Source organism: Haliotis asinina, chromosome 7, assembly GCF_037392515.1.
Source record: "Haliotis asinina isolate JCU_RB_2024 chromosome 7, JCU_Hal_asi_v2, whole genome shotgun sequence".
Lineage (NCBI taxonomy): Eukaryota > Metazoa > Mollusca > Gastropoda > Lepetellida > Haliotidae > Haliotis > Haliotis asinina.
Window position 1 is genome coordinate 44,732,268 of NC_090286.1, and position 26,054 is coordinate 44,758,321.

Consider the following 26,054-nt stretch of genomic DNA (forward strand, 5'->3'; position numbering starts at 1 on the left):
GTTCATGGAAACTTGCGTTCTGCAGCATTAGCTTTCAAGTATCACATTTAGCGGCACGATATTGGGAAGGACAATGAGAGTGGTCTTCCCCTGATCTTTCAAAACAGGCGCCATTTGTTTGGAACATGTGAGTTTTCGATATTTTTGTCTCTTTAAGAATTTGCTTTGTTCCTCGATAAGGATGCGCGTGATTTTATATCGAACTTAATGACTTTACCTTCAAAAATAATAGCAAAACTGCTTAACGTTACTGTATGCTTTTTATTGTATTTTCCACTGAAGCACCGGGTTTTTCTGTCTGTGTTGCTCAGATCATGATGTATTTTTAGATTGGTATTCATATTCTTATTTATATGGTCGTGTGCTGGAGGTTGGGTGATCATTTAACGAATTAAGCCAGGATTTGGAAAATTATTGCCATCGTGATGTAAGGCTTAGTTAAGTATTTTATCCTTCAACTCTGAACATGCAAACGAAATAAAAAGACTAGTTAAAAACGCAAAAACAGCGAAAGTCTGTTCTCGCTCGTATAGTGTGGAGCGAAGTGAATTTGTTTGAGAGATCGTGCTACTTGGGTGCAATATGTAAGTTTACACTACCAACAAATACTGATTTCTATTAATATTGGCGTTTTCAATGTCCAGGTTGTTGGGTATGGAAGCTTCTGTGAAGGTTGTATTCAACAAACGCTCAATCAGCATAATTGTACACTTGAGTTTACCTTTTTGTGTAGTGGTTTCATAGTTGCAGTAGTACTACTGCATTATGTGACCCAAATGCAAAGTTAAAATGTATCCTTCGTCGGTGGTTGACAGATGAGTCAGGATTCTATTTGACCCATCAAGATCCAGATCCAAGATTCATCTTGAATATGAACCAAAGTCTGTGGGTAGATCTACATAACCAGTGCCTGCAGGTTTAACTGACATGTTCAGTGCCTCTGACCTGCATGACTCTAACCTTTACACTGATCTACTAGCCCAAGAGTACTTATCTGTGCTGAAAACATGTAAAAATCTTATCAATTAGCCCTTGCTGACTGGCAACATTTGGTTAATTGTTAGAGCTATAATTGTAGCTTGTTCTCTAGCCTCAGTGCTTCAGTTTTTCTACAAACAGGATCTGAATAGGACAGAGTGTATAGAAAGTGAAGTTCTTTTTCATTATCATACAGGATTAGCCACATGATTGTTTTAAGACGTGCCCAGAGGACTTCTGCAGACCATCTAGTCCTCTCGACTACTCTTTGAAGATGGCTATTAAAGGGTATCAGTTCTTTCCTTCAATACTAAGCATCTTGATATTTGACAGGCTGTTTACTTTCACTTGTTTGACAATACAGTCTCACTAACACCTCGATCAGGGAAATGTTTTCAGTGATAGATTAAACCCCCTTTTGCTTTTGAAAAAAGGCATTTATATTGATACTTGTTCCTGTTGTTGCAGTATGGAGATCACTGACAGTAACATGTTGGCCCTGGCTGGGTACCTCCAGCAAACCCTGTCACCAGAGATGGATACCAGGAAACAAGGTATCACCTTGAGATGGTTGTATGAAACGTCATTTAAAGTCTTGCTTATCCCATAGCCCCACACTTCTGAACCAGGAGTGGAAATAACCTATTGCCCGATGTTCCAATCCAGTGATTTTTTTTGTCGGGCAAGCAAATTTGTATGTCACGTTACCGATGCCCAGTTAACTTATCAGTGTCAGTTGTGTTTTTTCTTTTAAAGAATCAAACAGAAAATTGACAGGTATAGTGGAAGAATTATCAGGGCAAGTGTTTTTATGCGCCACTGTACCTGAGTACACAAGCGATTTTGTAGTTTTGAGTAAATGCTACAAATCATTTTTTTCGTCTGTGTTTAGGTTTCATACAATTCTTGAGAACGGAAGGTCACAGATTTGGTCCCCAGTTGCAAGATGTTAAATTGATACATGTTGGTCCTTGCCTGGTGCTCAGCATTAATTGGTACAATGACTTGTTAGTACCAACAGCCACAGATACACATGCATGCACATTGTCAGTTGAGCTAAATATCTTAACTACGACGTTAAACATCATCTCAACTCAAACAATTTTTCTGAGCACACAGTTCATTTTGCATATTTTAATATATTTTGTTGCATTTCATTTGGATACCCAATATTGGTGAGAAAGAGTGCTTTTTATTTTATTCTAAAATGTTTGACTGTCACAGCTGAAGGTTATGTACATGTGATTTAGTAGGTGCCTTTTAACATACCCTTGAGAAATGTAGTTCTGTAGACATGTGCTGTAGCAGAAAGCTCATTTCAACGTTCATGTTTGTGTTTTTTCCCAAATGCCCCAACTGATTCCACGTTTATCTTGGTTGGCAGGGTAGCCTAGTGGTTAAAATGTCTGCTCTCCATGCTGAAGACCCCTGTTCAATTCCCCACATCTGTGTAATGTATGAAGCCCATTTCTGGTATCCCATGCCATGATATTACTGGAATATTGCTAAAAGCAGTGCAAGACTAAACACGGTCAATCCAGGTTTATCGGTGATGTTTTAGAATTACAGTACATTCATAAGTGGTCTCATATATGCTGTTTTTTAGATTCAGTCTCCCTAGCAATTAGGTTAGTTTTTATGTTTCAATGTACACTAAATAACAGTGTGAATCACAAGTTTATCATATGTTGAAAATTTCAACTTATTAAACTTATGCCAAAATTTGCCTTCTACACAGATGGGTATTCTAAAGGTTGTTAAAAGGTAGTAATCAAAGAAGTGTATCTTCTCTCTCTGTGACAGCTGAGAAGTTTCTGGAGTCAGTGGAGGTGAACGAGAACTACCCACTATTGCTGCTTCATCTCATGGACAAGGCTGAAGTCGAGCCTGTTGTCAGAGTCAGCTCAGCAGTCACCTTCAAAAACTACATCAAGAGGAACTGGAGAATTGTAAGTATTGAATCTGCTGAGTGTATTGGGTCAGAGTGTGAACAAAGCTCACTCGCTTTCACTTATTCACTCACAGACGCGGAAGACCTAGGTTTGATTTCCCACATGGTACAATGTGTGATGCTCATTTCTGGTGTCCCCACCATGATATTGCTGGGTTTTTTCTAAAAGTGGTGTGAAACCTCACTCACTCAGATTCATACACTCTCACTTATCCCTTGTTCATACACTCACTCTCATTCACAAACACCCAACCAACACTCCCTTCTCCCTACCCCAAGGGATTGACTTTTGTCACATCAATTGCTAGAAAAATTGCACTCAAATCTATCTGCAGTGATTTGAAATCGCATCCTGCTCACCTGTACGATTAGAAATAACAAAGTGTTTATACCCGTTTTACTGAGAAAGGCAGTGTCATTATTTTGTTCTGTAAAAGGTGTTCCTGTTGCTTTCTACCTAGAACAAATCTCATGTTTTGGTTCCATGTGAAATTTAATGTGATATCTTTTCTGTGCCAAGTTTATCCATGCATCCCCATGTATAACTCACCTGCTATCTGATTATAGTGAGGCAGTTAGGTAGACTTATGGTTAAAGCATTCTCTCGTCAGGCTAAAGATCCAGGTTTGAGTCCCCAGAGGGGTACAATGTGGGAAGTCCATTTCTAGTGCCCCTGGCCATGATATTCCTGGACTATTGCTAAAAGCGACATAAAACTCACTCTTTCACTTGATGAATATAGCAGTACTATTTCTGTCATGTGTTGTCAGACTGATGAGGCTGGTGATAAGGTCCACACTGGTGATAGAAGTGCCATCAAGCAGCATATTGTCGGCCTCATGCTGAAGAGCCCGGAACAGATCCAAAAACAGGTGAGAGATCATCTTTAACTGCAACAGATCTGATGCTGAAATGTGGACGATAGACCAAAGCTGTTTGCTGTGATTTTAAACATAGAACCTGCCACATAGGGACTTTAGTAAAAACGATTATTATTCAGTGATACTATTGGCTTAACAGATAAATTTATGCCATGTATTCTTTTAAATCTGCACAGACTTCTTCATGGACATGTTGTAAATCAGGTTTGATTGACTAAAATTTCACTCTGAACATTCTTGAGCCATGTAGTATCTGTGTTTACTATACGTAACAAGCCTCCGTGAGGTAGTGCTAATCAAAATTGTATGCAACTTATATTGTTTTCATAAGACCAAGCTCTCGGGAATAAGTTTACGTCAGGTATCAATAAAAGCATAGGAAACAATAATAGTTCCTAGGCAATTGTTTTACCCTTCTACACTGCTTTTGTCATTTACAAACATTTGAATATACATAAGGAAATATGGACAGTTAATTACTTGGAGTCATTGTGTGGGCTAGAAATCCCTATTGTTTGAGATAACAGTGAAGAAGGTTGCATACTACACTTGTGTCCGTGTATTGCATTTTTGTTTGTCAGTATTTTGTTTTGACAACTTTCAGCTGAGTGATGCCATCAGTATCATTGGGAGAGAGGACTTCCCTGACAAGTGGCCGGACCTCATCACGGAGATGGTGAGCAAGTTCCAGACTGGGGACTTCCATGTCATCAACGGCGTCCTCCGAACTGCACATTCTCTCTTCAAAAGGTGAAACTGGATGTTGTCTTGTAACCTGCTCAATGCCCAGTAATGTAATTAGTTCAGGTTTTTGATAACCAGTCAGGTGTCATAACAGTGTCTGGATCCAAACGCTACTTGTTGGTGCTAAAACACATACTATCAGCTTCACTGACCTGATTTATAACAATTGGATGGATGAACGTGTTAACACTTGTTGTTGTGTTATTATGGTATTTATATCCCACTTTTCAGATATCGCCATGAATTCAAATCACAGGAACTCTGGACAGAGATCAAATTTGTGTTGGAGAACTTTGCAGCCCCATTTACAGATCTGTTTAATGTAAGTGAAAACTGATAGCTGACACGATAGACTCATAATTCCCTGGAACTGGCTCCCCAAAGGATATGGGAATGGATAGTAAATATATAAAATGGTGTAATTCTTGATTTTAAAGACAACTATGGTATTACAACTCTTATTATTGAGATATCAACAACGAGTAATGTTTCAGCCCTACATGTTTCAGAAAAGGAGTAAAGTCTCCCATTTGTTCTTACTCAGGGTGAGTGGTGGGGTAGGCTAGTGGTTGAATCGTTCATACGTCATGCTGAAGACCCAGGTTCGATTCCCTATATGGGCACCATGTGTAAAGCCCATTTCTGGTGGCCCCTGCCTTGATATTGAATTAGCCTTATTCCTTGATCAGCTGGAATATGATTAATAGCAGGTTAAAACTAAATTCACTCACTCCTCAGGTAACCATGGAGCTTGCTAAGACACATGCCTCCGACCCATCTGCTCTCAAAGTGATCTTCAGCTCCATCCTCCTGATTTGCAAGATCTTCTACAGTCTGAACTTCCAGGTGAGTTATCAGGGTAACTCCACAAGGGAAAACTGTTCATGCTTTACATGAGAGACAATGATTAGGGTTGCATCATCAGAGTCAATGGTTTCATTAATTCATGTCATTGTGTCCCAGTTAATTGGATTGATGCTGATGTCAATCACTGGATGGTTTTCCTATTGAAAGAAGAGATTTTTGTTTTGGATTTCTGTCCCAATTTTCCTTCTGAGACAGGAAACAGATGAAGAAAAAAGAGTTCGCGTAGAGCAGGGTTTTCATGGAGGTTTAAGTCCTAAATATTTTCTTTAGAATATAATTTTGGGTAATCAGTGAATCAGTTTTTTAAGAGTGAATGTTCAGTGATATGGGTGCTGTAGGACTTGCCGGAGCACTTTGAGGACAACATGGGCCCATGGATGACCCACTTCTTGACCCTCTTGAGTGCAGACAACAAGCTGTTGCAGACTGAGGTGAGCATCCGTCTCCTTCATTCAAGACAAGATTATCATTTAACCAACACAAAACATGATCATTTGTGCAGTAAAGAAACACATTAACAAAGATGTTATAGAACTTGACAAAGAATTTTGACCAAAGCTATAGAAGTGGTCTGCAGTATTTACCAGTGCTGTAGCACTGAGTACACTGAGTGTAATGTGACAGCGCCAACATTGTGTAACTACACTAACAATAAAGCATAACAATGACCTGTAACATGCAATATTTGGTGTTACAAGTGTGTAACAAATATTTGTTATCGCACTAGAAAACCTGTAACAGTGAAGTATAATGAGCTGTAACCAGGCTGTGTACAGTATGTGAGGCTGTATACAATATGTAAGGCTGATGTGAAACGATGCTAACAATGAGCTGTAACAAGGCTGTATGCATTGTGTAAATAGGCTGTAACAGTGGTATCTGCTGTGTAACAAAGATATGTAACACTGTAACAAAGCATAACTACGAGCTATAGCCAGTCTACATATGTAATATGGCTGTACACAAAATCTACGGCAGCGTAAAGTGATACGTGAAACCACTAACAATGAGCTGTAACATGCTTCTATACCATGTGTAATGACACTCGAACAATCCTGTGACCGCAGGATGAAGAGGAGGCTGGTCTCTTGGAGCAGGTAAAATCCCAGGTGTGTGACAATGTGGCGCTGTACGCCCAGAAGTACGATGAGGAGTTCTCCCCCCATCTTCCACAGTTCGTCACCTCCACATGGGGACTGCTGGTCACAACTGGTCAGCAGGTCAAGTATGATCTGGTCAGTATCCCAACACTAAACTTATACAAAATTGCATTATGTCCCAAGCTGATTGTGGTTGTTGAAAAACATTTATGTTCATGACTGGATTATTTATAGACCTTCATCATATAGCTGCAATATTATAATTGTCCATAGGTGTTGATGAAGCATTCCTTGAAATTTCAGCCATTGGTTCATTGCCAGATGTGATCAAAAGTGGCTGAAATACTGGGGGGAAATTTGTCATTATCATGATTATGATTCATCTCTTTATACAGAAGTTTTACCAGAAGGGTCACTAAACCACATTCAATGTCCTCATATGTTTCAGTGCGATCCAATCCAGTACATCAAAATGTAGTGTAGCATTAAGAAATAGTATTGTGTTTACTTCCTATGTTTCAGCTGGTGAGCAATGCCATTCAGTTCTTGGCGTCAGTGGCCGAGAGACCTTCCTACAAGAGTTTGTTTGAGAATCCCGACACACTGGCACAAATCTGTGAGAAGGTCATTGTACCCAACATCCAACTACGAGGTATGTCTGTTTCTTTTGATAATAGTAGTCTATAGTCTTACTGACCTCAGTTAATTAGTTCTTTGTGCTGCCAAATATCTATTGGTTAACCGTTGACTTCTTGTTAAGCCTCCACCTGTGTTGTCTTTCACTTATGTTGTTATATCTTTGAAGATCTGGGCTGAATTGATGTTCAGTCAACTAGTGTAAGGAATTGACCTCTAAAACCACAGCTGATCACTGATGCCGTCTGTTGATCCGTTATCAATAAGTGATTGACTAAAAGTATGGATTTTTTTTAACACAAGACAAGCTGATGAGACAGCTGCTACACAAACACTAAACAAAATAAAACTTATCTTCCTGTATTACAGCTGCAATCGTGAGCCTACCATGACCAATTTAACTATCTTGCATGAACGCATATTGTGTATGTTTTTCTTGAAGATAGTATACAATGATGTCGATTTTTTTCAATGGATTATCAAAGTTTGATTGTCAAGCTTTCAATAAATTAATTATTAGATCGATTGGTGCACCAATATCAATATTATGCTTGTCATAAGAGGTGACTAATGGGATCGGATGTTCATATGTCATTGTATCCAATGGAAGGATGCTCTTTCTTTTGATAACTGGATTGTCTGGTGGATTATTTTCAGACCGCTGCCATATAGCTGGAATATTGCCAAGTGTGACATAAAACTAAACTCACACACTAAGTTGCTCACTCATGTTGTTACATGTAAATAATATGCTCTCTGCCTCATTGCATTCATGTGACCTGTGAAGATGGGTAGAGTAGAATAGGTCCCCAGCAACCCTTGCTTGCCACAACAGGTGACTATGCTTGTCATAAGAGGCGACGAAGGAGATCGGGTGACTTGGTTGACGCATATCATCGGTTCCCAGTTGCACAGATCACTACTCATGCTGTTGATCACTACATTGTCTTGGCCAGACCCAATTATTTACAGTCCGCCACTGTATAGCTGGAATGTTGCTGACTGTAATGTAAATCTGAACTCAGGGCTCACTCCCTGCATTCACCTGATGAAGGACTAAATATATACTCCAAAACTTTGTGCTCCTCATAATTTAAACTTCCCTTCCTTATTGGTTATATTGTTTGAAGAATGTACATCAGTTTGCCAAACTGATCACTTACCATTCCTTTTATAGCTGCTGATGAAGAACTATTTGAAGACAACCCAGAAGAGTACATCAGACGAGATATTGAGGGTTCAGGTATGTTTATGATGGTTATTTGTCTAAATAGTGTTGAAATGGTTGCTGATTTCTGAGGCCCACAACACTATTGCTTTTAACTTTTCTCACTGCCTCTGTGATGTCGTGGATAGAGCATCCATCCAGAGAGTGAAAGGTCATGGGTTTGATCTCCATCCAGGTCATAACAAAAGACATAATAATAAAAATATGGTCCTTGTTGGTCCCTGTCTGGCACTCAGCATTAATGGGTACAAGGACTGGTCGGCTCAAGGTCAGTATGTGTTTGAGTGGGGTATTGATGCTTAACTGTGTCATGGTGTTTCAGTGAGCTAGCACTGTCAAACCAGCTTCAATCTGGGCTATTACATGCAGCCTTCATACATGTTGCCACATGATCAAAATATTCTTAAGTAGGACGCTAAACCCCATTTCACCTCACCACACCTGACCTCAACTTCAACTTTTTCTACATCTTGCACGTAAATAATAGAACCTTACAGTATAATGATCAGTGCAGTGCTTTTGAAGGCTTTTTAGATAGTTCCTCTGTTTCACATCATATTTGTTGTATAAGAGTTGTGTTTATATGTAACAGTAGTGTGTGTTGTCACACTGATGATAACAATAGTTGTTTTCCCCTGCAACACGTTTTGTGGGGTGGTATTAAAATGGCCTCCTCGTGTCCATATTTCTTCACCAAACTTGGCAAATAGATAGATCTGGTGGTGAGCTGGTGCCTTTTGGTAGTTTGGGATTTCTGAATAAAATGTTGGGTTTTTTTTTTGGTTTCCATAGCAACAATTTTGGCTTCGACTGAATTTGGGGGTAGTGTTCCTTTCTGAAGCAGAAAAACTTTCAGTACTGTCCTTCCACTTTGCCATATGCACTCCAAAACATTTTACATAATCATAACTCATAGGCATTATCATGAAGAACATTTTGCCATTGGGGAGGGGATGTTGATGACTTTGTCTTCCTGTTGAGTAATATATTAAGGGGATTTATGAGCATGAAAACAGATCGACTTGAGCTATTATTAAGATGAGGTGTGTCCAGTCGATAGAGCCTATGCCCCAAGAGCAAAAGTTGGTGGTCAAACTATAAAATAAAGTTCAAAGTGACTTTTTTTCCCCACACCTTGTGGTCTACTTTAAGGGGATGAAACATAGAACTGGTTGGCTCCGAGTCACCATGTTGTGTCTGAATGGGTCGTCCATTCTGTTGAGTTGCAGTATCATATTCCATTTGGCTAGAACTGTAAACCAGCATTGATTTTTGCAAATATTTAATTCAATATTTGTTTCACAATCCTCACCATATTAGTTGGCTGTAAACAAAGGCCAGTCTCATATTATTGATCTCTCCAACACAACCAAAAACACCAGGGCTGACTACAAGGGAGTGAGAGTATTGTGTTCTGCCATGATCCTGGTGGAAGTGAGGTAACCTAATTGTTGAAGTGTTTGCTTTTCACACCAGTGACCAATGGTGTGCTGGAACATGGACAAAAGCGGCATAGTAATATACTTGCTCCCTGTATAGTGTGTGATCAACTGTCTCTGTTTCAGATGTTGACACTAGGAGGAGATCAGCCTGTGACTTAGTCCAAGCCCTAAGTAAATCCTTTGAAGGTCCTGTGATACATAACTTTTCTACCTACGTCAGTGGTTTACTAGAGGTGAGAAATTGATGTGAAAATTTAGGTTTAGGAAGATAATCTGTATCGTTGTCATACATCTAAGTACTATTGTTTTGTGGTGGACTGAATCATAAGTATATTTTATGTGTCTTTGCAATGGAGAGAAACATACTGCGTGTTCATCATCAGATGGAATGTGGCAGTGTCACCAAAATGTGAGATTAATTTGCAGGAAGTCATGTCAGCTGCAACATTCACTCTTTTCCAGGAATACAGAAAAAATCCAACAGCCAATTGGAAGAACAAAGACGCTGCCATTTATCTAGTCACGTCTCTAGCCTCTAAAGGGCAAACACAAAAGGTACGTTGAACTCATGAATGTACATATCTCCTTGAACTCTATAAGTTATGCTGAACTGAATTGCAAAGTTTATAGTACTTACATACACATTTCAATGCTTGATAGTGAGTTAGTTAAGATGTTGACAAAGTTTGATTTCTGTGTGGAGCTATGGACTGTCACTTGATGTTCTTTAGTGACCTGGGGTAGAATGGGTCTCCTCAGAACCTGCACTATGCAGAGTTGTGTGCTTGGCTAACCTGTGAGCATCAGGGTTCCGACAAAACCACCCATCATTTTCATTGTTTTTGTGTTTGTTTAAATTTTATCTAACACAACTGTATGTCTTGACAGTACAAAAAGGGCTGTGGCAGCCACCAACGTGTGTCAGGATGAGTTTGCACATAGGTTAATACTTGAATAAATACATGTGGTACAAAAATCAGAACACTATGATGTATTCAATGTTTGATGGCTGAAAGGATTTAGCATCCATTGCCTCCAGAGCCAGAAGAACTGCACCTTTTGCAGTTAAGGGTTTCTCATATGCATGTACCAAATTTTGATATATGAATATGAATGAACCTGTTGTATGCTGGCAGGTGGCAATCAGAACTTCATTCAATTTCAAAGATAGTTTAAAATGACAGCAAAAACATACAACATAGACAGGTTGTTGCCAAATGAAGATGCTATTTTATTTAAGACACAGTAATATATAGACATGACGAAACTTTATGGATGATCAGCCTCTTTATCGTAACAATGGAGATGTTTTGGTGCAGATTCTTATGCCGTTTACAAACATGAAAAACGGTATAAGAATCTGAACTGAAACATCGCCCATGTTAAAATAAAGAAGTTGATCATCCATAGAGTTTTGTCGTCTGTATACCAGTGGCTTCTAGAATGCCACTCAAACAAAACAGTATTATATGTTTAAAGGTATGAAAATACCCTAGCACATGTATATTGTTATGTCTGAAAAAATCCTGTTTGTTTTTCTTAGTTTTTTTTTCTAAATGTATGGATCCTGATCATGGTTTAAATCCTAGTTTTCTATGCCCATGCTTGTTGGTTTTACCAAACCTACTCCACTTGGACTGTCCTCTCACATTCACAGTGGCATCAGCAGTGCCTGCCCACTGTCTCTAAGATATACTAGGGAAGTGTAGTAAATTAGGCTTAAAGCATTCGCTGGTCATGACAAAGACCCATGTCAAATTCTCCACATGGCTACAGTGTGTAGACTGTGATAATGCTGGAATATTGTTAAAAGTGACCTAAAACTTGTCACTCACTCGCTCACTTACTCGCTCACTTACTCACTCACTCACTTACTCACTCTTAGTGAACTCAAAGGTTAAGCAATGACATTCTATGAGGGTTGAATGGGGACATACTTAAACACATTTTTTCCTCTTTTCAGCAAGGAGTAACACAGACAAGTGGTCTGGTTAACATGACAGAGTTCTTTCAAAACCAAATACTCCCTGACATCCATTCTGAAAATTGTAAGTTGTCGTGAGTAATCCTGCAATGCGTTGAAAGAGTGCCATAGCTTTATGGAGCGAGCACTTACAATCTCCACATAGCTTCCTCTCTCATGTCTTTACGTGGAACGAGCATGTACAATCTCCACATAGCTTCCTCTCTCATGCCTTTACATGCAACGAGCATGTACAATCTCCACATAGCTTCCTCTGTCAAGTCTTTACATGGAACAAGCATGTACAATCTCCACATAGCTTCCTCTCTCATGCCTTTACATGGAATGAGCATGTACAATCTCCACATAGTTTCCTCTCTCATGCCTTTACATGCAACAAGCACATACAATCTCCACATAGCTTCCTCTCTAATGTCTTTACATGGAATGAGCTTCCTCTCTCATGTCTTTACATGGAATGAGCACGTACAATCTCCACATAGCTTCCTCTCTTATGCCTTTACATGCAACGAGCATGTACAATCTCCACATAGCTTCCTCTGTCAAGTCTTTACATGGAACGAGCATGTACAATCTCCACATAGCTTCCTCTCTCATGTCTTTACATGGAATGAACATGTACAATCTCCACATAGCTTCCTCTCTCATGTCTTTACATGGAACGAGCACATACAATCTCCACATAGCTTCCTCTCTCATGTCTTTACATGGAATGAGCACGTACAATCTCCACATAGCTACCTTTCTCATGCCTTTACACGGAATGAGCATGTACAATCTCCACATAGCTTCCTCTCTCATGCCTTTATGTGGAACGAGCATGTACAATCTCCATGTAGCTTCCTCTCATGCCTTTACGTGGATCGAGCATGTACAATCTCCACATAGCTTCCCGCTTAATGTCTTTATGTGCATCAGCAATAGGTAGTCTAGTGAGTGAAGATTGGCACAGATTAAGTGGTATTTTGAAATGATTTTGATTGATAAATAGAATCCAGCCTGGTGCTTTTAAACATTGTATATACTGTATATCAAACCTCAACAATGAAAGTGAAAAAACTTTGCAAGTAGTCTTAGACTTTCAGCAGTTTGAGTCCATACGCTTGATCCTAATGTAACATATCTTTGGATTTTTATTGATATATTTGTCAAAAGGCAGTCACATGAGATTCTCCATATTCCAGAATACTTGTTTACTTAATTATAGAATTAGATATGGCTGCAAGCTTACATATCCTAATGGCTGTGGTAGGGGATCTGTCTTGTATGAAATTGTCCAGAGCAAAATTTTCTAATCAAGGAATGTCATTTCTTTCAGTGAATGAAATGCCAATTCTAAAAGCTGACGCAATCAAATATTTAATGGTTTTTCGTAGTCAGGTGAGTGAAAGTTTCTGTCAAGTCATTGACCAGTGTCGTTCAAAATTTAAGGCTCCAGACCCAATATCCCCTTAATTTAAAATCTTGCTGATATCACCTAAACATGCCATTTCATCCATATGGTTCCTTTTTAAGGGTGAAGCATTTGGGCTTAATTGGCCATCTTTGCTTTACAATTAATTATAACTCTACTTTTATGGGACAGTGGGGTAGCCTAATGGTTGAAGTGTCAGCTCATCACGTTTAAGATCCAGGTTCGTTACTCCACATGGGAACAGTGTGTGAAGCCCATTTCTGGTGATCCCACCATTATATTGGTGAAATGTTACTACTCACTACTTTTATACTTTGAGCATGCCAGTTGTTATGATATGCCCATCTTAATAAGCATCTACCAAGGACTTTGATCAGTGCTATGGTGTTTATCTGACACACTGTCTCCCTCCCCCAGCTGCCAAGGGAAGCCCTGGTGTCCAGTCTGTCCCACCTGACCCGCTACCTGCAGGCTTCCAGTGTCGTCGTCCACACCTACGCAGCTCACACTATAGAGAGGCTGTTGATGGTTCGGGTCGCTGGCGGAGCTGCAGCGTGAGTCACTCAGCAACTGCTAATTGTAGAAATCCCAGCTAGTGAATGCTTACCTGCATCCATTATGCACGATTCTCAGACCTACGTTAAATATTAATTATGGTTAAATATTATTGAAGATAGCATCAGATCAAACTCTCAAGAATAATTATACAGACCAAATATTTTCAGGTCAAATGTTATACCGCAAATGATTCAGGATATATGAAGTATCTAGTCAGTTTGTTTTGTCTGGTTAATGCTGGTGATAAAGGAGCCAATGAATAATGTACTCTCATCACAGTATCACAGTGGCTGATGTTCAGACCCAGGCAAGTAACATGCTCCCTGGTCTGTTTGCTGCCATGGAGATGCCAGGATCTGTGGAGAACGAATACATCATGAAAGGTAACACAGTGCGGGCAAAGATATCTTCTTTCTTCATTCTCTCACACTGTAGTGGAAACTTGTTGTGCTGTGTTCTCCAAGAAGATGGAAACAAGAAAACTGAGTCTTGTTTATCATAGCTGCGTGTACAGGACTGATCCATGAGTTGCTCCATACAATTTGTATAAGAGTCGTTACTGACGTAGACAGTGAGTGAGTGTAGTTTTACACCACACTCAACAGTATTCCAGCTATATAGTGGCGGTCTGTAAATAATCGAGTCTGGACCAGACAATCCAGTGATCAACAGCATGAACATCGATCTGCACAATTGGGAAATGATGACTTGTGTCAACCAAATCAGCGAGCATGCCCCCAAATCCTGTTCCCCCCAATCCCGTTAGTCGCCTCTTACGACAAGCGTAGTTGCCATAAAAGCAAGCATGGGTTGCTGAAGGCCTATTCTACCCCAGGACCTTCATGGGTTACAGAGACAGTGACTTGTTTCAACAGCATGCAGCATAGTCTGCAAGGATATGTCATTCACTGGATTTTCTGGTCTGATCTCTCTTGATTACATGTGACATATGTACCTTCGACGTATGACTGAAGGGGTAAAGGGTAGTTTTTGTAAAATCTGTGTGAACACACTGACATGAATTATTCTGAACGTGTGAAGATACAGGTTAGAATTGATCTGCAGCAATCCATGCTTGTTGCAAGAGGCGACTGAATGGATCAGGAATGGTCAGGCTCGCTCACTTAGTTGACACATGACGTCATATCCCATTTGCGTAGAATGGTACTCATGCTGTTGATCACTGGATTGTTAGGTCCTGTCACCATTATTTACAGCCAGGGGCAATTGGGTAGTATAGTGGTTTAAGCGTTGACTCATCATGCCATCAATCAATCAATCAGTCAATCAATCAATCAATCTTTACAGCCGCCATATATCTGGAATATTGCTGAGTGCAGTGTAAAGCAAAACTCACTCACACTCACTGAATTATTCTGACGATTTAAGTAAGCATACGAGACCTCAACAAAGAAATAACGACCAACATGGTGTAGCAAATGATCATGGTGTTACAATCTATACCGAAACATTTCTCTTGACACGTAATGAAGAACATGTTCATCTATGTATATTATCCTTGCATAGCACTCCAACTTGTAATAATATCTAAGTATTTGGTTCCCTTGTTGTACAGCGATCATGAGGACAATGTCTCTGCTGCAAGAACATATTATCCCTATTATACAAGATGTGCTGAAGAGCCTGAAGAATAAACTAACCCTCGTCTGCAAGGTAACTCTAAACAAATGCTTTTTCTGATAACAGGTGAGCAGACCTTGTATGTTTGCAACCTGAAATACTCAATCTGGTATCTACTATTATCAGGGGCGGTGGGGTAGCCTTGTGGTTAAAGCGTTCGCTCGTCACGCCGAAGACCCGGGTTCGATTCCCCACATGGATACAATGTGTGAAGTCCATTTTCTGGTGTCCCCTGCCATGATATTGCTGGAATGTTGCTAAAAGCGGCGTGAAACTAAACTCACTCATTCACTACTATTATCAGTGAAGTCATGAAGGTTAGAATTGATCTGCAGGGAACCCATGCTTGTGGTAAGAGATGACTCAAGGTATCAGGTGGTCAGGCTTGCTGACATACATTGTATTCCTAGAGCATTTAGGCTGTTTATCACTGGATTGTCTGGTCCTGACTCCACTATTTACGGACAGCAGCCATATAGCTTGAATGTTGCTGACTGTGGCAGAAAACTAGCTTACATGGATGTGGACAATTGTAATGTATATAGATCCCAATCTGTTGTCACTCCTACATTGGTATTGATCTGAAATCCTTGATCCCCAGAATCCCAGTAAGCCCCACTTCAACCATTACCTGTTTGAGTCCCTGTGTGTGGCCATCAAGACCACATGTAAGCATCAGCCAACAGCCATCAACAGTTTCGAGGACTCTCTGTTTCCTCATTTCACCGAGATACTGCAGCAAGATATTCAAGGTGAGATCATCAGTCACAGACAGATTTTGTTGAGGACATTATTTAAAATACGTTACTTGAATCTTACTTGTGGAACACTGCCTATCATTAGTATATGTTTTCTGTCAGTTTTTGACAATTTTGAAGCAAGCACAGTTGCTTCAGAATTATGTCTAAGAAATGTTTCTAGACAATGAATACAACCATAAATGGATTTTTATCCATTTGGCATATAACACAGGTAGATATAGCCGTCGCCTCATCCTTCAGTAATCACTTTGTTTCTGGAGCATAGCTGAAAAAATAACCCCCAAAAATATTCAATATTTTTCAACAAAATAAAAAGGAACCTAGAGTGGGCCGTTTGCTATTTTCAGATTTTTTTGCATTTTTGTTTCTCGGTTTTGACGGAAACGACTCGGACATAGTCTCCAAGACTTGGCAGATATATCAAACAGAACCTAAAGTGGTACCTTTTGCTATTTGCAGATTTGGGGCATTTATATTTTTCTTGGTTTATGGGAACAATTTTATTCTAGAAAAATTAAGGTGGACACTTAGATGATTTGTTCTTTCAAATATGTGGTGTGGGGGGAATTATCTTCAGATGACTCCTGTTCAGTAATTGACAGGATAGAAGTAGTATTGATACAAATGTGGTATCCATTGAAGGGATATTTTTGGAATACTGTTATAGGAAATTTAAGTCCATTCTCAATGATGACTTCAGGGACATTTCCTTTTCATTGCAGAATTCATGCCTTATGTGTTCCAAATCCTGTCACTTTTGATCGACCTGCACCATGATGGTGTTCCTGACACCTACATGCAGCTGTTTCCCTTCCTTCTCACACCCGTCCTTTGGGAACGTCCTGGTAACATCCCTCCTCTTGTCCGTCTCCTCCAGGTGTTCATTGAGAAGGCAGCCAATCAGATTGAACCAGAAAAACTGGTATGTAGTTCTTTCGACACTTTGAATATGTTGAATGTTGGTCTTAGTTAACTAACAATTGATGAGGGAAATCGAGATAGTTGTAAGTATCAGGTATTGTTCTGCCCATCTTGTCAACATAAGGCTTCTTGATGGTCACACAGTAATGTGCTTGTTCTTGGTATGTTCCAATAACTTTCCACTATACCCTGGATACATCTATGGCTTGATAATGGCTTGATAATTTTATTACCTCCCTTTGCTGATGCTGCATTCCCACAGTAGCCAATCAGCTAAGCTGCCGAGCTTACTGGTGTCAACAAAGATAACAGTCGCACCCGCCAAGGTTTGTTAGCAGTGAGTCTCAAAATTTTGGGAGAAATCCTGCAAACAAATTGGCAGGTTTGAAAGTTTCAAAAATAGATGCAAAAACTCTGACCTGTTTCAGGTACTTCTGCATCATTTGTGTGGCCAAGTTTAATTGGGTAGATAGTTTATGAAGCAAAAGTGAGTTATGATTTGTACACTCAACCTCTCAGCATTGACACCTGATTAAATAAAAAGCAATCCAAGGGAGGTAATAAAATGGTGCTGGGCCGTAGATGCATGTAGGGTATAGTGGAGAGTTATGAGAACGTAACGAATGAGATTATCAAGGATGTAGTAGTAAGTACAAGATTTTGAATGTCATGTGTCATCTGTTGTTCATAGCTAGAGTGAAGCACACTACTTATAAGAACAGTAATGATGTCAACTTACTGTGGGACAAAACCCACTACCTTAGAGATGTTACAGACTAGCCGGTTTAAACCATGACTATGACTATGACAACTATGACTATTGGTTTCTGGATTGCCTGAGCTTTGAACAGCAGGAGGCTATGCCTTAGACCACTGGGCCACCCTTGATATTATTTGTTCCATGAGACTAGTCATTGTTTATCCACATTTGCAAATACTGCTTAGCTTTCCCAGCACACTGTAAAAAAATGTCAGGACAGTCACCTAACCATACTGAATGCATTAGACTGATGAGTCTGTTAATGTAGAATTAGTTAATGATTGATTGATTGATCTCATCTTACATGACAAGATATATGAGGTTAGGTTTGGATTGTCGTGAATAAATGATCAGAAAAATATATTTCTCAGTCAGTTGTATGTAATTCATTAAACTTAAACTTTCCAGTGGTCATCATTTGCAATTAACCTTCAGAGATACATGCAGTAATGGGTTTTTTGGGGGGAGATGGCGGTGGGGTTAAATGCATTTTACTGAGTAATGTTGATTTCAGCACATTTCTGTTATGTTAAGTTGCTTTAATGTACCTTATTATCACCCGCCACAATGAAGTTGCAGAAAGGAGTTCCAGGCATCTGCAAAACTTTATCTGAAGCACATCTCCTAAACTATTTGTGATAACTTGACAAAACTTAGTACATATTTAAGCATGATCCGTTGATGTACCTTTTTGCAGGTTAGGCCCAGATATTAATATTATTTTTTATGGTTACCATGGAAACATGACTAAGTTGTGATTGTGACTGATGAGGATGTCATCTTGTCTGAAGCAAATCTTCCAATCTGTACATGCTAGATTCAGGAAACTTAGTACATATGTCAGACACAATCTCCAGATGTGCCTTTTTCTGGATTAGACTCAGATATGAATTTTATTTTTTGCGGTTTTCTTGGAAACATGAGTTCGGCTGTGGCTATGAGGGTATCATCTTGTCCGGAGATCTTCCAAACCTTAGTTTGATCAAACTTGGTACATGTGTTCACCATGTTCACCATGGTCCATAGATGTGCCTTTTTGGTATTACACCAGTATGTGAATTTTATTGTTTGTGGTTTCCATGACAACAATTTTGACATTGACTGAAATTGGTGGCTGTGCTCTTTTCAGTGGCAAAACTTTAAAACCCTTACCTGTTTCTTCGTCTGGTGGTATAGTGGTGGATTTTGGTAGGTTTGGATCTCGGAATAAGATATTGTTTGTGTTTCCATGATAACAAGTTCAACCTCAACTGAATTTGGTGGTAGTGTTCTTTCCCGAGACAGAACTGTAAAACTTTAAAATGCTCTCCTTCCACTCTGCCACCCAAAACATTGACATACTGTAATCATAATTAGTAGACATATTCATGAAGAGCATTTTGCCGTTGCTGGGGATATTGATGACTCTGTCTTCTTGTTATCTTCCAGAATGGTCTTTTAGGTATATTCCAGAAACTAATTGCATCCAAGACAAATGACCACCAGGGATTTTACCTTGTGAATGCAATCATAGAGTTTATGCCGTCGTAAGTATTTGCTTCTCATATATTTTCAGTTTCTTTTATTTGTTGTGAAAAAGAAAAATCTGCGAATTAAGTGACTTCATTTTAGCAGGACATAATCATAGTCATCCAATAATGTTGCTAAATTGTGGGCACAACATAGAGTGTGAACTGACTGATCCATCACGGGAGTTGTCTTGATGTAAGAGCTGTATCACGATATGAATTATATTCCACTTTATTCATGTTACAACCCCACCGTATCATTACGCATACATTACATATATCCATCAGATATTAAAGTACCCGTGAGGGAGTGTAATCCAAGTGAAGGTCTGTGTCATAACTCTTCATCTTTAAAGTTTACCCTTAATCCGGGAGCCTGGAAGATATTCCCCTAAACTTCTTTGAGAACTTTTTGTAAATGTAGCAACAATTTTGATTCCAGAAACCTGGTGAATGAGTACATCAAGCAGGTGTTCATCCTGCTGTTTCAGAGACTCACAAGCTCCAAGACGACCAAGTATATTAAAAGTAAGAAAAAGTCTCAATATTCTTCCTTTCCAACTAGAACTCACACTTGCATGAGACCACTTGGTCTTTTCAACTGGCGTCCTCCATCAGGCAGTTAATGAAAGACCTCATGCTTCTGCAAATGATAATACCCTGAACATCAGTGTTACACTTATGGTGCTTGTATGTAGTTGATGTAGAGATGTTGTCTCTTGCAGGTCTCCTCGTGTTCTTCTCCCTTTACTCTTTCAAATTCTCTGCCCAGTCATTAGTTGAGTTGGTGGACAGCATTCAAGCAAAGTAAGTAGGAAGTCCTCTGTGCATAAGCTGATCTGACATGGAAAAAAGTTTATTTTTACCTGTTTAATACATCGCATCTCGAAGACATTGTGAAGCCTATTGTGATGAGCTGACATGCAAAACAATATCCAGTAAACTAATGTTATAATAAACTCAAAAGGCCCTCTAATTTTAGTTCGTTATAGTCGGAGTTGGTTATCCACGTTTGGACTCAGCAAGGGACCAGGAACCCAAATTGTTATTGTCAACATAGTTTGCTTTAGTTTCTTAGCTTAATAGGGTACTAATGTTGTATGTCCTCCGTACACACCTGTATAGCCTAGGTGTGAAACGGTACACCCTAACCATGGTATGGTACGTATTGTGGTACAAAGCCTTCGGTTCGGTGTGTGTAATATGATCATAATACCAACTTTTCTAATGCATTATGGTATACTGAAAGAAGGCAAAATACCAAAATTCTGCTATACCATTTCCTTCCTACTTACAAGTAACAACCAGAGCAAGGATATTTACACAAACAGACAAGATTAAACATTTAATGGGGTATATCATGTCGGCTGTTAACAAACTCTCTGCTGTAATCAAGAAAATGAAGTTCAGTAGAATGTAATAAGGTCATTGTCATGCAGTGACTTAATACTAGTCTGTCTTTACACAAGCATCATTTCTATTTAAGGATGTTTGGAATGGTTTTGGAGAAGCTCTTCCTTCAGGATCTCCAAAAGATCTCTGGGCACACAGAAAAGAGGATCTGTGCAGTAGGGGTCACCAAGATCTTGTGCGAGGTTCCATCCATGCTCCTAGGAGAGTACCTCGCATTGTGGTGAGTAGTGCAGCGTTCAGTATTGTGTTTGTGGAATAGTATTCAAGCGTTGCTTGAAACTGCTGAAATGAAACTTCAGGCTTTCTTCCACTTAAGGGACAGTGGGGTATCCTACTGGTTAAAGTGTCCGCTTGTCACACTGAAGACCAGGGTTTGATTCTCCACTTGGGTACAGTGTGTGAGGCCCATTTCTGGTGTCCCTCCTGTGATATTGCTGGAATATTGCTGATAGTAGCCGAAAACAAACTGATTCACTCATTCCTCCTACATTAAGCTATAATAGTGAAAGTATTCAGTGAGGCATTAAACTCAACTCATCAAGTCCAAGAAAAGTATGGGTATTAATTACTTTGTTCATATCACAGGCCCAAGTTGTTGCAAGCTCTGGTTGGCCTGTTCGAGTTGCCGGAAGATGACTCTGTCCCAGATGATGAACACTTCATCGAAATTGAGGATGTTGCAGGTAAAGTCTCTTGGGTCCCCTTGTCGTCTAATGCTCTGAACATACTTGTAATTAAACCTGGTGAAATATACTACAAACAGACTTCCACATGCATTATGCATAGGTGTTTGGATCCAGCCCGGTGCTGGTGTGTTTCAGCACCCTTGTTTTTTGCTGTTTTTGAGTCTTTTTTTTCATTTTACTCAACAAGTATTGAATCAGTTGCTTCACTACATAATTTATCATGTCATGTGAAGTGCCCATTAAGTACACTCAAGTTGCATTTACCTTAGAGTATCAATGACATCACCATGTGTAAGTTTACCTGATTATCAAATTTTAGGGTGTTCATATTCTTTTTGTGAGTAGTATACTTTTAGAACCAAAGAAACTAATTTCAGCATTCTGTATTTTTCATCTCGAGAAAGCTCATTTAGGCCATTTCAAATATTGGAATATGGAATCGATATTATTTCATTTTTATTTGGGATTGGGTTTAGAGCTAATTCATTCAATAGATTTAGAGGGGCTTTAATGTTTTACCTGGTCAAAATAACAATTGGTGTTTGCAGGTTACCAGACAGCATACTCTCAACTGGCATTTGCCGGTAAGAAGGAACATGACCCCCTGGGGGACAGCATCCCCGACCCCAAGAAGTTCCTGGCCCAGCACCTGCAGCAGCTCAGTGCATCTCACCCTGGCGTGGTAGGTGCACAACAGAAGACCCCTTGCATGATGAGATCTTAGTGCTATAACAATCCTACTTCCCATACTGTAATAAGGACTTCAGTTTTACCAATCTGATCGAGGGCTGTAAAAGGGGTGTGACTAGCTGCATGATCCATATCACTTGAATAATATGATGTTGGTTTGACAATGCAGAGAGGATTGATGAAGCAGTATTTGTTTGCTTTTTCTTTCCTTTTTGGGTCTGGTAGGGGCATCCCCTTGTAAAATGGGAGGCTTTATAGTCATGTCACAATTTGACCACCACCCTGTTTTTCAAAAGACCATGCAGGAGGTTTGGAAGCCTAGTGGTTTAAGTGTTCACTCGTCACGCTGAAGACCAGGGTTCAATTCCACAAAACGGTACAATGTGTGAAGTCTGTATCTGATGTTTGGCGGCATGATATTGCTGGTATATTGCTTAAAGGGACGTAAAACCAATCTCACTCACTCCAAAGACCATGAGGTACTAGGTCACATCGAATGAAAGGGTTTTGTACACCTTAACTGTGCAAAGATGAAGCGTAAGGTAGAAATTTGATGTGATTAAGCATTCAGGTCTTTATATTTAGGAAACTAAACCAAGTGTGTAGAGAGTGACTTTAGTGTTTTCCCTTAAAGAATGTTTGAGGTCATTGAAGCTGTAGGCCTTGGACTCATAGTTTCATAGTTTTCTTACATTGGAGGGGTAGCCTAGTGGTTAAAGCGTTTGCTCGTCACGCCAGAGACCCGGGTTCGATTCCCTACATGGGTACAATGTGTGAGGCCCATTTTCTGGTGGCCCCCGCCATATCGCTGGAATATTGCTACAAGCGGCGTAAAACCAAACTCACTCACTCACTCACTCTTACAGTCGACAGTGTCTTCTCAACCCAAAATGATTTAGTGAAATTCGAAGTTCATGTGACCACTATTTTTTAACATACTCAAAGGCTTTTAGACTTTCTGTCTGAAGTGTCCCAAACAGGAGAATTGAGCTGTCTACATATACAGACTGTACCAGAGTTCATAGAGACTTGAAAGGGCTTGACTCTTAAGCCATTCTGAAGTGCCTTACTCAGGGATTGGGATAGAGAACTTTGGAAATGGGCCATTTTCAGGATTATTAGCCATTTTCTGAAACTGAAATGGGTCACTGCCCTTGTATTAATGGTAAACTTCAAATTTTATTGGGCTATTTTTTATTCTTATGTGCAAAATGGCCCATGGCTCCTGCCTTTCTCAATCCCTGCTTGCTTCCTGTGCCTACCTTCATAACCCTTGAAAATCACCAAACTATCTTAAAATGCCTTCAACTTCTATCCATTCATAAAAGTATTAAAATGCATGGCTGACTTATGCTTGGCTAAGTACGCAAATAAGAACGTCTTGACTGTTACCATTCCCTGTGTGAACCTGTCTATCTTCAGTGTTCTATCACTGTTACAGATACCTAACATGATCAGCAGTGGTCTTCAGACTGAAGCCCAGAAGTTTCTTCAGCAGTACCTCCAGGCTGCAGGAGTGTCACTAGCCTGAGGTGTACGTCTTTCACAGAACCACAGACTGTCAGCTTAGGAATCACTCTCACGGGGATGTGTAACAAGGGACTCTTTCCTGGTAGATGTCGACAGGCATCATCTTTGAGCACTTAATACCAAACAAACCATACAAGTATTTCCTGTCAACAAACGTGTGTATGGTTTCTTGTTGATTTATTGAGCTCTGGAGCTCTCACCATCAGTGGATGCAGATTTGGTCAGTTTCACTTCAGTATAATCCACAATGCTTGAGAGAGATCAGGAACTCCACGCAAAGCAACGTTAGCCATACCCATTGGCTTCATGCTGATATCAACTCTGATAAACAATGATGGTTCCAAGATGTTGAACTTGTTTGCTGGTACATGGATATTGTCCTGACAGAAATTATGAGAAATCTGTTTCACTTTGAGAACATTAAAAGGCTTCACTTTACAATGTTAGAGAACTTTGACAGACACTGTGAATGTGTTGGCTTTGTTGAACAACATTATGTGAAATGAGTGCATGTATATTGTCAGTTCCATTATGGATCTTGTGGAGATGTGCATTCTATCATGAAGTGTACATTACTGTGAAGTGCTTGTACAATCCCTGATATATTTGTAAATAAATTACATGCCCATTGTAACTGCGTCTTGTTGTTATTGAGAGATGTGGAAATTAGATGGTGTACACTGAGTAGTGTTCCAATTCATTGAAATAATCAAAGACTGGTCACAGTGACCAAAGGACCAAGCAGTCAGTCTCATTTTCTCATAATCAATCCGAAACTATTTTGGAACTGCTGTTAAGCATCTCTGGACCACTTAGTGATGGAATGTACCTTCACAATTGTCAGAGCCAGAAGATTTGTTTGATTCTTTCAAAATTCACTGACTGAATATTTCTTGAAGATTCCCAAGAAGTGTATGTTCATCATGCTATACATATCTGCAGTAAGTCTGAAAATTAACTTTTTCAATGATTGGTCGTTGGTAATGAAACAATGATCAGTTGTGAGATTTCAACCTATTCCCAACACTAAAACTGAGAACAGATTCTGCATGTCCAATGTGCATAAACAATACCATTTATAAAGTGGTCAGATGAAACAGGTTTTATCCTATTCAAAAAACAGTAGGGGGTATTCCATTTTGTGATCATACCACTAGTCAATGTCAAAGCATTTGAGAAAAAGTAATATAAGTCCACACAGATGAAACATTTCCAAAGAACTGGAATAAATTGTCATATTTTCCCTTAACTTCTCTTCATCATCTGTTTCCCCCTTGGCTTCATCATAGGCATTTTATCAATCTTCTAAATCCAATATCCACACTTTTTTAATGGTATATTGGGATTACACATTCTCCATAAAGTACTTCCAGTACTTTTGTATGGTTGGGTCCCACCAAGGAATTGAAATCTCACTGTTTTAGTCAAGCACCCAATCTCCAGCACACAAAACAGCAATCTCAACCATTGTATTTTCCACAAAATGGATGTCCGGACCGGACCCCTTATATTTTGATTACACTTAATCCTAAAAGTACAGATTCTAGTACTTGTCGTAGGAGCCATCCCATCCAGGATTTGGACCTTCACTACTTATGGAGGAAGCGTGTAATCCAGATGTTGCATTCATTTGAAGGAAGTAGGTATACTTCTTGCATATATTTTTGAGGTTCAGAGACAGTTTGTCTCGACTCTATGTGGAGCTAAATATTTATTTTCTGATGTCACTCAGTCCTAGTGAGTGAGTTTAGTTTTACAGCGCACTCAGCAATATTCCAGCTATATGGCTGCAGTCTGTGAATAACCAAGTCTGGACCAGACAATCCAGTGATCAACAACTTGAGCACTAATCTGTGCAACTGTAAAGCGATGACATGCGCCAACCAAGTCAGCAAGCCTGACCACCCAATCCCGTTGGTCGCCTCTTGCGACAAACATAGTTGGCTTTTATGGCAAGCATGGTTTGCTGAAGGCCTATTCTATCCTGGACCTTCATGGGTCTCACTCAGTCCTAAAATAAATATCAACAGAAGTTAGTATGTTAAAGAATGAGTGGTAGACATGAAGGAACAGCTGTGAGAATACAGGATAAGGCAAAGTGAATACTTCATATCACACTTCTTCACTGCAGGGCATTAAATTTTAAGGTTAACCTTGGACACTGCAATGCAGATCAAGAATACAGAGAAGATCTTCAATCACTACCACCAACTTACACATTAACAGTACAGGACCTTCATAGGTGGTTCCGTGACAAAACATCAGCCCTTCCAAACAAATGCTCAGCACAATTCTGACACTCAACACAATTCCTACATCAACCTCCTTATTCATCCATTCATTTATCCTTCCTTAAGTCTT

At 39.6% G+C, this 26,054-nt stretch overlaps 1 protein-coding gene across 1 annotated transcript; it reads left to right on the forward strand.

The window, feature by feature from the left end:
• Nucleotides 1-43: 43 nt before the first annotated feature.
• On the forward strand, nt 44-24,324 carry LOC137292163 (exportin-2-like). Its single transcript, XM_067823717.1, has 27 exons — nt 44-127; nt 1,447-1,532; nt 2,782-2,927; nt 3,700-3,801; nt 4,415-4,560; nt 4,786-4,876; nt 5,293-5,400; nt 5,760-5,852; nt 6,489-6,656; nt 7,044-7,173; nt 8,335-8,400; nt 9,951-10,060; nt 10,290-10,382; nt 11,791-11,875; nt 13,130-13,191; nt 13,643-13,779; nt 14,063-14,166; nt 15,360-15,457; nt 16,026-16,176; nt 16,908-17,107; nt 19,295-19,392; nt 19,817-19,902; nt 20,100-20,181; nt 20,861-21,007; nt 21,373-21,470; nt 22,022-22,155; nt 23,605-24,324. Exons 2-27 carry the CDS (start codon nt 1,448-1,450, stop codon nt 23,692-23,694), a joined length of 2,910 nt encoding a protein of 969 aa, XP_067679818.1. The 5' UTR covers nt 44-127; nt 1,447; the 3' UTR covers nt 23,695-24,324.
• The last annotated feature ends 1,730 nt before the right edge of the window (nt 24,325-26,054 follow it).